Source organism: Scyliorhinus torazame, chromosome 11 (assembly GCF_047496885.1).
Source record: "Scyliorhinus torazame isolate Kashiwa2021f chromosome 11, sScyTor2.1, whole genome shotgun sequence".
Classification (NCBI taxonomy): domain Eukaryota; kingdom Metazoa; phylum Chordata; class Chondrichthyes; order Carcharhiniformes; family Scyliorhinidae; genus Scyliorhinus; species Scyliorhinus torazame.
Window position 1 is genome coordinate 92,878,017 of NC_092717.1, and position 12,948 is coordinate 92,890,964.

General features: G+C 45.0%; 1 protein-coding gene across 7 annotated transcripts in view; it reads left to right on the forward strand.

The window, feature by feature from the left end:
• tpd52 (tumor protein D52) overlaps nt 1-12,948 on the forward strand; it is a 324,801-nt gene that overhangs the window by 73,419 nt on the left and 238,434 nt on the right. For all 7 annotated transcript variants that reach the window (XR_011933352.1, XR_011933351.1, XR_011933353.1 and 4 more), the window contains exons 2-3: nt 1,917-2,032; nt 11,980-12,128. Coding sequence is in view for 4 of the 7 variants with exons in the window: in XM_072467499.1 (XP_072323600.1) it covers nt 1,917-2,032; nt 11,980-12,128 (265 nt within the window). In the remaining 3 variants the exon portion in view is untranslated. The remainder of the gene's footprint in view (nt 1-1,916; nt 2,033-11,979; nt 12,129-12,948) is intronic.

Genomic DNA, 12,948 nt, shown 5'->3' on the forward strand with positions numbered 1-12,948 from the left:
GGTGAGGAGGTCCAGCCAGACCATTTGGTGGCGATATTTAGATATTGGAGAAGCTGGAGCTGATGGAGGGGAGGAAGGCCAATGTTGTGGCCATCGCCCCTCTGATTGCCCAGCGATGAATCTTATTGGAGTGGCGGACAGCAACGCCATGGGAGGGTAGCGGCCTGATTGGATGACTTGTATGACGTTCTTTGGCTGGAAAAGATCAAATACGAGTTAAGGGGTTCAGCAGAGGGTTTCAAAGCAAGGTGGGGGGGGATGTTCGTGACTGTGTTTGAGGAGTTGTACGTCGCGGAGGGGGAGGGCAAAAATGGGGAAAAACTTGTACAAACTGTATAGTTGTGTGTTGGGAAGTTTGTTTCCCGAATTGTTTGTGTTGTAACATTTCATATATGTTTGGAATAAAATACATTAAAAAAAAAAAAAAGAGAGATTCGGGGGTAGACTGGCCTCTACCATGGAAAGGTGAATAATAGAGTGTTTCGGGCCTTTTATGCGGGGTTGTATTGGTTGGAGGAGGGGGAAGAGTTGGAATTTCCCGCGGTGGGGGAGGAATTGCGGGGGGGTCTGGAGGCGCCACTGGGCCTGGAGGAGTTTCATACTGCATTGGGTAATATGCAGGCAGGGAAGGCACCGTAGTTGGATGGGTTCCCAGTGGAATTTTATGGAGGTTTTCGGATCAGTTGGGTCCGTTGCTCCAGGGATGTTTAGGGACTCTGGTGCAGTGCGCACTCCCGGTTAGGTAGGGATGGAACATAGGGTATCATTATATGCAGATGATTTGCTGCTGTATGTCGGGGACCTGGGGTATATTATGGGTATTTTCCAGAGCCTCGGTGCCTTCTCCAGTTGCAAGTTGAAATGGGGAAGAGCGAATATTTTGTGGTCAGGAGGGGGAGCCTGATTGTGGAGGGGAATTGCTGTTTCGGTTAGCGGGAACTAGTTTTCAATACTTAGGGGCCCAGGTGGCTGGGTATTGGACACAGTTCCAGTCTCGTGTTCCTGCCCAAGTCTTTTTTTCGAAGGGTAGAGTGGCTGATCTCAGCTTTATTTGGGTGGGTAAGGCCCTGAAGATTCAGAGGGGAGTACTTCAGATGGACAAGCGAGGGGGTCTTGTGCTGCAAAACTTGCTGTTCTATTACTGGGCAGCCAATATGGAGAAAGTGTAGAGGTGGTCTGGGGCTCTCTGGGTTCAGATGGAGTCTGAGTCACATAGAGGGACAAGCTTCACTGCATTGGTAATGGTGCCACTTCCATTGGCGCCAGCAAGGTACTCTGCGGACCTATTAATGGTGTCCACATCAAAAATCTGGAGACAACTCCTCCAGCATTTTAAGTTGGGGCAGCCTCCAGGCTGGCTCCCATTTGTGCTAATCCCCTGTTTGAGTCGGCAAGGCTGGATGCCACATTTGGAGTATGGAAAGAGAAAGGTTGGAGAGAGTGAGTGATTTATTCGTGGAAGGGTGATTTGCCAGCCTGGAGGAATTGAAGGAGAAATTTGGGCTGTTTGGCTCAGGCTTGTTTAGGTACCTCCAGGTACGGAGCTTTGTGTTCATATATTTCACTTGGTAATTGTGCTGTGATTCTTACTTTATTCAAAGACCAAAGTTTTGAATAAGTTATTTCAATATTAAACCTATAGTACGGAAGGAAACCAATACTAAAGTACTACAGATAATTGTACAATGTGCTAATTATATAAATTGAGGTCAAGTACATAAAGGTGGAGGACATTGGATGGTTACTTGAGCACATGTAAAGAAATACTTATTGACACTGGAGTAGATTGGAGTCAGGTTTTATAAACCAATAATGTTTCACTCTGAACAAATCTATTTTAAGTAAAGACACACTCTGGTTTCTTGCTTCACCAACTGGCTTTCAGGGAGTGGTGATGTGTCTGTTCTTCATTGCAGGTCTGCTGCAAAGTGATCCAGCGCCTGAAGTAGGAGAAGATGCGGTTGCAACTGCAGATCTTGGAGGTGGAATAACAGATGATGAACGAGAAGAGCTGACAAATGAACTTACCAAAGTAAGGAAGGACCAGTTTGGGAACTGAAGAATGTGTACTGGAAGTTTATTCAATATGACACCCACACTCCTCTTCCAAAGCCCCAGTAACCCCCCCCCCCAACACCATGAAACGTTTCCTTTACGCCCCCCCCCTTTTTTTGACAAGTGTGTACTCATTTTGTTTTTATATCTACACTGTAGTCCAAGAAAATATAGTGATCCTTCTGTGGGCTTCATCTATAAATCTGCCTTGTATGGTATTCTGCTACTTGAGTTAAGATGGAAAATGTGGCTTGGTTTGGAGCGTTCGTGTATAGGACTATAGTAATGGTGAAATACAGTGGTTTTGCCACTTGTAGCCTTGCTGATGCTGACGTGGTGTATGAGTAGTTGCTGAGTGGGTAAATTGCAACTGCCACAGAGAAGGTAAGATTTAGAGGGATTAATCGCCCGTGTTGAAAATAAGGTGTCCCTAGATTGGTGATTTAAAAACAGGAAATGCTGGATGATTGTGCTTTTTAAAAAAAAAAAAAGAAATTGCATATTCTGGAGCATATTATGAAATGATCTGTATATATTTGTTGGAAGAACTGATAAATGTGGTGTCATTTTTACTTTCTTTCTAAAAGCTGAAGTTTTGTGCAAGCTACTTGACCTAGAATACCCCGGAAACAGAGGAGATAGATACTGAATAGTGGAGAGCAAGAGCTCCAATGGTTAGTTAGAGCCGAACAAGGAATGAATACCAGAAGTAGACCATCAGCTGGCCCACAACCAGGAAGAGAATTTGGGCTTGGGTTTCAGAGGCTGTAGAAATCGTAGCATCATTATCATTATCATCTTGGTAACAGCAATATGTAGAGGAAAAGAACCAACAGCAAAGGCACATGAGATGCTGATTTAATGCAAAGCCTTGTGAATTTGTTGTGTGCTGTTTATTAACAGCCAGTTATATGTCTCTTGCTCACTATGCGGCACGGTGGCACGGAGGTTAGCACTGCTGCCTCACAGCACCAGGGACATGGGTTCAATTCTGACTTCCAGTGACTGTGGAGTTTGTACTTTCTCCCGTGTCTGCGTGGGGTTCCTCCCACAGCTCAAAGATGTGCAGGTCGGGTGGATTGGCCGTGCTAAACTGCCCCTTGGTATCCAAAAGGTTAGGTAGGGTTACTGGGATATGGGTATGGATGGTGAATTGGGCCTAGGTAGGGTTAACTATCAGAAGGTCGGTGCAGACATGATAGGCCAAATGGCCTCCTTCTGCACTGTAGTGATTTTATGATACCTGCTGATGATTCTTGGCTGCAGAGTCATTCAACACTGAATATCACTTAAGGGTGACATTGGTAGCCGAGCATTTGATACAACGCAACACTGTAACCATGTACAAACATTTGTGTTTTATTACGGGCCAGGGTTCAGAGAACATGTATCATGGAGTTCACCTGACCCACAACTTTAAATAGATTTTGGCTATGGGGAGAACAAGGGCCCACTCTACAGGTAGAACATAGAACATAGAAAAATACAGCACAGAACAGGCCCTTCGGCCCACGATGTTGTACCGAACCTTTGTCCTAGATTAATCATAGATTATCATTGAATTTACAGTGCAGAAGGAGGCCATTTGGCCCTTTGAGTCTGCACCGGCTCTTGTAAAGAGCACCCTACCCAAACTTAACACCTCCACCCAACACCAAGGGCAATTTGGACATTAAGGGCAATTTATCATTGGCCAATTCACCTAACCCGCACATCTTTGGACTGTGGGAGGAAACCGGAGCACCCGGAGGAAACCCACGCAGACACGGGGAGGACGTGCAGACTCCGCACAGACAGTGACCCAAGCCGGAATCGAACCTGGGACCCTGGAGCTGTGAAGCAATTGTGCTATCCACAATGCTACCGTGCTGCCCTTAAGAACAAATAAATCTACACTATATCATTTTACCGTAATCCATGTACCTATCCAATAGCTGCTTGAAGGTCCCTAATGTTCCCGACTCAACTACTTCCACAGGCAGTGCATTCCATGCCCCCACTACTCTCTGGGTAAAGAACCTACCTCTGATATCCCTCCTATGTCTTCCACCTTTCACCTTCAATTTATGTCCCCTTGTAATGGTTTGTTCCACCCGGGGAAAAAGTCTCTGACTGTCTACTCTATCTATTCCCCTGATCATCTTATAAACCTCTATCAAGTCGCCCCTCATCCTTCTCCGTTCTAATGAGAAAAGGCCTAGCACCCTCAACCTTTCATCGTAAGACCTACTCTCCATTCCAGGCAACATCCTGGTAAAACTTCTTTGCACCTTTTCCAAAGCTTCCACATCCTTCCTAAAATGAGGCGACCAAAACTGTACACAATACTCCAAATGAGGCCTTACCAAAGTTTTGTACAGCTGCATCATCACCTCACAGCTCTTAAATTCAATCCCTCTGTTAATGAACGCGAGCACACCATAGGCCTTCTTCACAGCTCTATCCACTTGAGTGGCAACTTTCAAAGATGTATGAACATAGACCCCAAGATCTCTCTGCTCCTCCACATTGCCACGAACTCTACCGTTAACCCTGTATTCCGCATTCATATTTGTCCTTCCAAAATGGACAACCTCTCACTTTTCAGGGTTAAACTCCATCTGCCACTTCTCAGCCCAGCTCTGCATCCTATCTATGTCTCTTTGCAGCCGACAACAGCCCTCCTTACTATCCACAACTCCACCAATCTTCGTATCGTCTGCAAATTTACTGACCCACCCTTCAACTCCCTTATCCAAGTCATTAATGAAAATCACAAACAGCAGAGGACCCAGAACTGATCCCTGCGGTACGCCACTGGTAACTGGGCTCCAGGCTGAATATTTGCCATCCACCACCACTCTCTGACTTCTATCGGTTAGCCAGTTCGTTATCCAACTGGCCAAATTTCCCACTACCCCATGCCTCCTTACTTTCTGCATAAGCCTACCATGGGGAACTTTATCAAATGCCTTACTAAAATCCATGTACACTACATCCACTGCTTTACCTTCATCCACATGCTTGGTCACCTCCTCAAAGAATTCAATAAGATTTGTAAGGCAAGACCTACCCCTCAAATCCGTGCTGACTATCCCTAATCAAGCAGTGTCTTTCCAGATGCTCAGAAATCCTATCCTTCAGTACCCTTTCCATTACTTTGCCTACCACCGAAGTAAGACTAACTGGCCTGTAATTCCCAGGGTTATCCCTAGTCCCTTTTTTGAACAGGGACACGACATTCACCACTCTCCAATCCCCTGGTACCACCCCTGTTGACAGTGAGGACGAAAAGATCATTGCCAACGGCTCTGCAATTTCATCTCTTGCTTCCCATAGAATCCTTGGATATATCCCGTCAGGCCCGGGGGACTTGTCTATCCTCAGGTTTTTCAAAATGCCCAACACATCTTCCTTCCTAACAAGTATTTCCTCGAGCTTACCAATCTGTTTCACACTGTCCTCTCCAACAATATCGCCCCTCTCATTTGTAAATACAGAAGAAAAGTACTCGTTCAAGATCTCTCCTATCTCTTCAGACTCCATACACAATCTCCCGCTACTGTCCATGATCGGACCTACCCTCGCTCTAGTCATTCTCATATTTCTCACATGTGTAAAAGGCCTTGGGGTTTTCCTTGATCCTACCCGCCAAAGATTGTTCATGCCCTCTCTTAGCTCTCCTAATCCCTTTCTTCAGTTCCCTCCTGGCTATCTTGTATCCCTCCAATGCCCTGTCTGAACCTTGTTTCCTCAGCCTTACATAAGTCACCTTTTTCCTCTTAACAAGACATTCAACCTCTCTTGTCAACCATGGTTCCCTCACTCGACCATCTCTTCCCTGCCTGACAGGGACATACATATCAAGGACACGTAGCACCTGTTCCTTGAACAAGTCCCACATTTCACTTGTGTCCTTCCCTGCCAGCCTATGTTCCCAACTTATGCACTTCAATTCTTGTCTGACAACATCGTATTTACCCTTCCCCCAATTGTAAACCTTGCCCTGTTGCACGTACCTATCCCTCTCCATTACTAAAGTGAAAGTCACAGAATTGTGGTCACTATCTCCAAAATGCTCCCCCACTAATAAATCTATCACTTGCCCTGGCTCATTACCCAGTACTAAATCCAATATTGCCCCTCCTCTGGTCGGACAATCTACATACTGTGTTAGAAAAGCTTCCTGGACACACTGCACAAACACCACCCCATCCAAACTATTTGATCTGAAGAGTTTCCACTCAATATGTGGGAAGTTAAAGTCGCCCATGACTACTACCCTATGACTTCTGCACCTTTCCAAAATCTGTTTCCCAATCTGTTCCTCCACATCTCTGCTACTATTGGGGGGCCTATAGAAAACTCCTAACAAGGTGACTGCTCCTTTCCTATTTCTGACTTCAACCCATACTACCTCAATAGGGTGATACTCCTCGAACTGCCTTTCTGCAGCTGTTATACTATCTCTAATTAATAATGCCACCCCCCCACCTCTTTTTTACCACCCTCCCTAATCTTATTGAAACATCTATAACCAGGGACCTCCAACAACCATTTCTGCCCCTCTTCTATCCAAGTTTCTGTGATGGCCACCACATCGTAGTCCCAAGTACCGATCCATGCCTTAAGTTCACCCACCTTATTCCTGCTGCTTCTTGCGTTGAAGTATACACACTTCAACCCATCTCCGTGCCTGCAAGTACTCTCCTTTGTCAGTGTTCCCTTCCCCACTGCCTCATTACACGCTTTGGCGTCCTGAATATCGGCTACCTTAGTTGCTGGACTACAAATCCGGTTCTCATTCCCCTGCCAAATTAGTTTAAACCCTCCCGAAGAGTACTAGAAAACCTCCCTCCCAGGATATTGGTGCCCCTCTGGTTCAGATGCAACCCGTCCTGCTTGTACAGCTCCCACCTTCCCCAGAATGCGCTCCAATTATCCAAATACTTGAAGCCCTCCCTCCTACACCATTCCTGCAGCCACGTGTTCAACTGCACTCTCTCCCTATTCCTAGCCTCGCTATCACGTGGCACTGGCAACAAACCAGAGATGACAACTCTGTCTGTCCTGGCTTTCAACTTCCAGCCTAACTCCCTAAACTTGTTTATTACCTCCACACCCCTTTTCCTACCTATGTCGTTGGTACCAATGTGCACCACGACTTCTGGCTGCTCACCCTCCCCCTTAAGGATCCTGAAGACACGATCCGAGACATCCCTGGCCCTGGCACCCGGGAGGCAACATACCTTCCGGGAGTCTCGCTCGCGACCACAGAATCTCCTATCTATTCCCCTAACCATTGAATCTCCTACAACTATTGCTTTTCTATTCTCCCCCCTTCCCTTCTGAGCCCCAGAGCCAGACTCCGTGCCAGAGACCTGGCCGCTAGGGCCTTCCCCCGGTAGGTCATCCCCCCCCCAACAGCATCCAAAACGGTATACTTGTTTTGAAGGGGACCGGCCACGAGGGATCCCTGCACTTTCTGCCTGTTTGTTTTTTTCCCCCTGACTGTAACCCAGCTATTCTTGTCCTGTACCTTGGGTGTGGTTACCTCCTTGTAACTCTTCTCAATCACCCCCTCTGCCTCCCGGATGATCCGAAGTTCATCCAGCTTCAGCTCCAGTTCCCTAACACGGTCTTTGAGGAGCTGAAGTTGGGTGCACTTCCCGCAGGTATAGTCAGTGGGGACACCGGTGGTATCCCTCACCACCCACATCCTACAGGAGGAGCATGTAACTGGCCTAGCCTCCATCCCCTCTTACCTGACAGAATATAGCTGCCCTGTGGACTAACTAGATCTCCGCCCTACGACCCTGCTCCCAGTCAGCTACACTTTCTGTAAACTCCTGGCTCTCTTCGCACTCTTTGCGGAAATGTCGGAAACAAAATGAAAGGAGCACCTTACTCCCTCCTCACCTAACTCCCTCGGTCACCAAACTCTCACTATCGCACTCAAATGCACCAAATTCAGCACTCCCTCGGTCACCAAACTCTTCACTATCGCACTCAAATGCACCAAATTCAGCACTCAGTGCAAACAAAGTCTGCACTGTAGGGGATCACTTTTATACTGTGAATCTAGCCTCTGAAAACTGGCCTAATCCAATTAACTAATTAACAAGCTCCAGCTGCAAGTACCTACAAGTAGAAGCCTGTTTAAAGCTTATTGAAAATTCACCTTCTACTAAACCAAACAGCAACTTTTAAGTTAATTAACTAAATAAAAGAAAGACTAAACTTTAGATAAAAATGAAGCCTTATACTCCCTCGGTCACCAAACTCTCACTATCGCACTCAAATGCACCAAACTCAGCACTCAGTGCAAAACATGTGTGATGCAACAGTGATCTCAAGTACTTTAAAAACAAAACAATGTTTATTATATGAATCCAGTTAACATTTTGTAAACATATAGTAAACATCTTAGCAACTATCAACTCAAATACTTCCCCAAAGAACACAGTACTCCAAAAGTAACCCTTAACCTTTCCTAGCAACATCCATAAGACAAATACCCTCTTTAACAAAGACAGCAGATTTAAATTCTCTACTGAGAGCAGTTATCACTTTTAAATTAGCAAGTGATCTGAAGACATTCTTTTCATGCACAGAGAGATCAAAATTACACCTTGTTTGGCTGGAAGCAGCTCCAACTCTGCAAACTAAACTAAACACACACTGTCGCTGCCAGCTCAAAAGCGAAAGTAAAAGCAGACAGACAGCTCAGCTCCACCCATACTCTGACATCACTGCAGCTATTTGATAAACACCCATTCTTAAAGGTACTCTTGCATGACAATTTTATCTCTCACAGTTCTGAAATATATAGAATTAAGTTGGAAGCACTTTTTTTTCCTCTCTACTTTGACTTTTCTTTTTGAGGGAACTTATCTAGAATTCATACCTGGTTGGTAAGTCCATTTAAAGGTGGAGATTTTGTCCTTTGCTATTAAATTGTGCATTGTAAAAATGTTACGCAAAAAGATGTGCAAACACTTGTCGACCCAACAACATTTGAAGTTTGTATGGAGTATTAATGGATATAGTCGAAATAAGGAATTATCTTGCTCTTGTAATACAACCTTTCATTTTGTCAGGGTATCCCAAAGTATGTTATAACTAATAATTCACTTTTTGAAGTTCATTCCCTGTTGCATCGGTATTGCAACAGCCAAGCTTGTGTCCAGCAAGATCACCCAAGTGGATAAAAGATCGGATAATTTGCTTTTGGGTTTTGGTGTTGCTAGGGGTGGACTTTGGACTATATGAAGAAAATTCTCGCATTTTTTGATCCAATTAGAGATCTGGGGTCGCTTCACCCAAAAAATGACCAAGCGTGGGATTTACTGGCTGTTCACGCCGGCGGGACATTCCAGTCCAAAGCCGGCGCATGGGTTTCCCGACAGCGAGGGGTACTGGCAACGGGAAATCCCATTGTCAATGGTGAGACCAGTAGATCCTAGGTGGTGGGCCACCTCCCTCCTGAAAAACATGAGGCTGGGTGGTCGGTAGATCCTGCCTTAAGTGTCATTTTGGGTGAGTTTGGCAAGTTGTTTCCTGCTAGCTTTTTACATGAGATCTAGATCAGGATTCACCCACTCTTAGTCGTTGTTTGGGCCTTGATCTAGCCCACACTTAGAAATGTTTTCAGTAGTGGGGAGCTGAACTTGCCAGCTAGACTGACTCCGCAGGGAACGGGGCACCCTTTTGAAAGGGCGCCTCGATCTCCAAGTGAGCTTGAAGGTCTCTATCCCTCCAACCCATGGGCAAGGCAATGCCACACCCCACATGTGGGCATTTGCCCCCTCCATCACCCCCCCACACAGACATTCCCAACTTTTAGGAAGCCCTTTCTTGCCACCTCTTGCCCACCCCACCTTTCATGCCCCCGTCATTCCCCTTTTCATGGCCCCGCCTCAAGTGATGACCCTTGGCACTGCCAACCCAGCACACTGGAACTGCCAACCTGGCACCAGGACAGTTCCCCTGGCACTTTCGGCCAACTGAGCACACTGGCACTTTGGGTACCATGTTACTGCCGTGCCCTGTCCCCGACCACCCAGGGGCTCCAATAACTTCTAATACCCCCGGAGTGGGCATTCTGCCTGGTTTCTGCTTGTGGACACCAGTACTAATTGGCGCCTGGGTGTGGCCTCGCAGGTGCGGCTGGTGGCCTCACAGGTGCGGCTGGTGACCCCAGGTGCCGGGAGAATAGGCTAATTTTAATATTATAGATCATGCCGGGCGCCACGGGTCAGATGACTGGCGTGAAGCCCGATTTGGCAACGATGCACCCAGTGCGCCCGGTTTATCGGGGGCAATCTGGTGGGAAAATCTGTTGTTCATGTTCAATATTACACTAAGGTCTACAAAAGATTGGTTCATCCAGAAGTCTAGGTACAGGAAATGGGCTTTTAAGGTTATTGCAACACTTTGTAGGCTGAGTCTGTAATTTTAGTATTATACTGTGTAAGCTCTACAATAAGTGGCTGATGCGTAGGCCTAGCAATTGCATCTTGGAGCAACAAATGATCCCTCTGCTGGAGCATGGGTTTGAGGCAGATCCGATAATGGTGCTTGGGTCTTATTTACATAAGAATGACAGCTCACTGATGAATCACATTTTAATTCCTGGTTGCTGTGTGCCAGCGGTGGCCCTTGGGATGATGATTTTAGAGAGAGCTGAGATGTGTATTTTTGGTGGCTCCTAAGGAATGCTGGTAAGATTATATGTAGGTCTGTCGAGCAGCATTCCTTAGGAGCCACCAAATGATCCCTCTGCTGGAGCCTGGGTTTGAGGCAGATCCTGAAAGAAATTTCAGGAAGGGGACAATTTCAGTCCTTAATGTTGTTTTGAAGTAGCCTAGCAGACCCCATTGCAGATAATCACCATAGAATACATCTGTCAGAGAAATATCAGTTGGATCCATCAGCAGCGATCTAGGAATTGGATCAGGTCAATATGCTGATATTAACCAAATGTGCAAAGTCCATATTAACAAATTGACTCAGTGGCCAAGTTAGGTATTGTTCCAAGTGCGAGTCAAGCACCCTCCATTCACATTTTGGCTATGTCCTGCCACATTAGTGGACGCCCTGTGACAATGCTCATGAATTGACGGCTGCGTTGTCCTGCATCAGAGATCTTTTAAAACTCCTGATAACAATAGTGTCATAGCTTGAAATGTGAGTAAAGCATTAAATACAGGTTTATTAATCTAACCACACAACACTCATTTTTGCGAACTAATTGCCTGGTTCCTAAAGTAGCCCTCAGGAAACTACCCATGCACCAAATTGTTTTGCCGTTCCTACTGCAAGATTGTTTTTCCCTGAGACATCCTGTACAATTTCAGACCCAAACCTTGGGCCAGCTGCAATTTGTTTTATATTTAATTACCTGAATATGGTACCAGGAGGAGGAGCAGTTCTCCTTACACCCCAACATTTAAGCCCCCGAGACCCTAACCACCAAACTTGCAGTCTAATTGTGCATCACAGCTTTGGCAAGCTGTGACGCTGTGCTGGTCCTGATGAAATGACTATGGAGCACCTTGGGCCTCACTTTGAGTGCTGGAAACGTATTCTACATTTCTCCCCTTCTCCTCCTCCCCCATCAACCCTGCAATGGAATGTGTAGGCCTAAATTTTATTCCTTTTATGAAGGACCATGCAAAGTGGACAAAGTAGGGGATTGCGTTCACATCATTTTTGATAAATATAAATCTTTTAAAGATCCTACGTCCCTAGGTGGTGCTTGAGCCACTGGATATTAAACAGGAATGGAATTTTCTTCTTCCTATTTTCTGTGGAGGGGGCTCTGGAAGATGACTATCAGAAAGAAAATGTGAGGAGGAAGAGACGGAAGTAACAGTGATTTTTTTCAAAATCTTTATTTGCTTTGCTCAGCTGTGTTGAACTCTCACCTGTGCTTCATCTTAGGTGGAGGAGGAAATCCAAACGCTTTCTCAAGTTCTTGCAGCTAAAGAAAGACACGTTGCTGAGTTAAAGAAGAAACTTGGATTGACTCCACTACATGAACTTAAACAGAATTTGTCAAAAAGCTGGTTAGATGTGCAATCTTCTACAGCGTAAGTGCATAGTATAGCAATGGCCAATAGAACCATGAATTGAATAAATATAAAGAAAGGCTTGCCTCTAGTGGAAGGTAGGCTTATAGTTATCAAAAGGATTGGTGGATCGCACTTTCTTCCTTTTGTTCAAACTCCAGCTTAAAAACTAATTCATTATATTTGTTTACATATACAAGAATGTTGAAATTACTCTTTAGAAAATTTGCTGTTACATTTTTCAATGGATTTTCATTATTTAAAAATTAGGACCTTCATTGTTTAAGACAAAGTTCACTATGCAAACTGAAGTATAATTTGTTAAGTCCACTATGTGAAATTCCTTAAAGTTTGTTATATGTAATTTTTTCCTCTGGTTAAATCGGAGCATTTTTATTGAAGTGTGCTCACCAGGCTAGAGAAAATGTATCTGCAACCAAAGGGATTTTACAAGTTCCTGTTTCATTGCAATTTTTTTTCTTCCCTGTTCCACTCAAGTCATAATTAAGAGCCATAGCACAGAAGAACTGTGTTTTATTCTATTCTGTGCAGTGGCAATCTAATACTTGTAGGTTTTGGGGCCATACAAAGTATCAAAGTTCTCCGTTAAACCTCTCTGACTCTCTAGCTCACATTCCTCTTTAAGATTGCCCTTCAAACCTCCCTTTTTGTCCAAGTTATTGACCATCTGCTCTAATATTGTTTTCTGAGGCTTGATGTTTATGGATAATGGCAATAAACTGCAGTTAATAGGTTTGTAACTTTAACTCTACTGGACCAATCACTATATCCTCCTATGGCAACTTGTGAAATTTAATTAAATAAATCCACCGTCAAAATT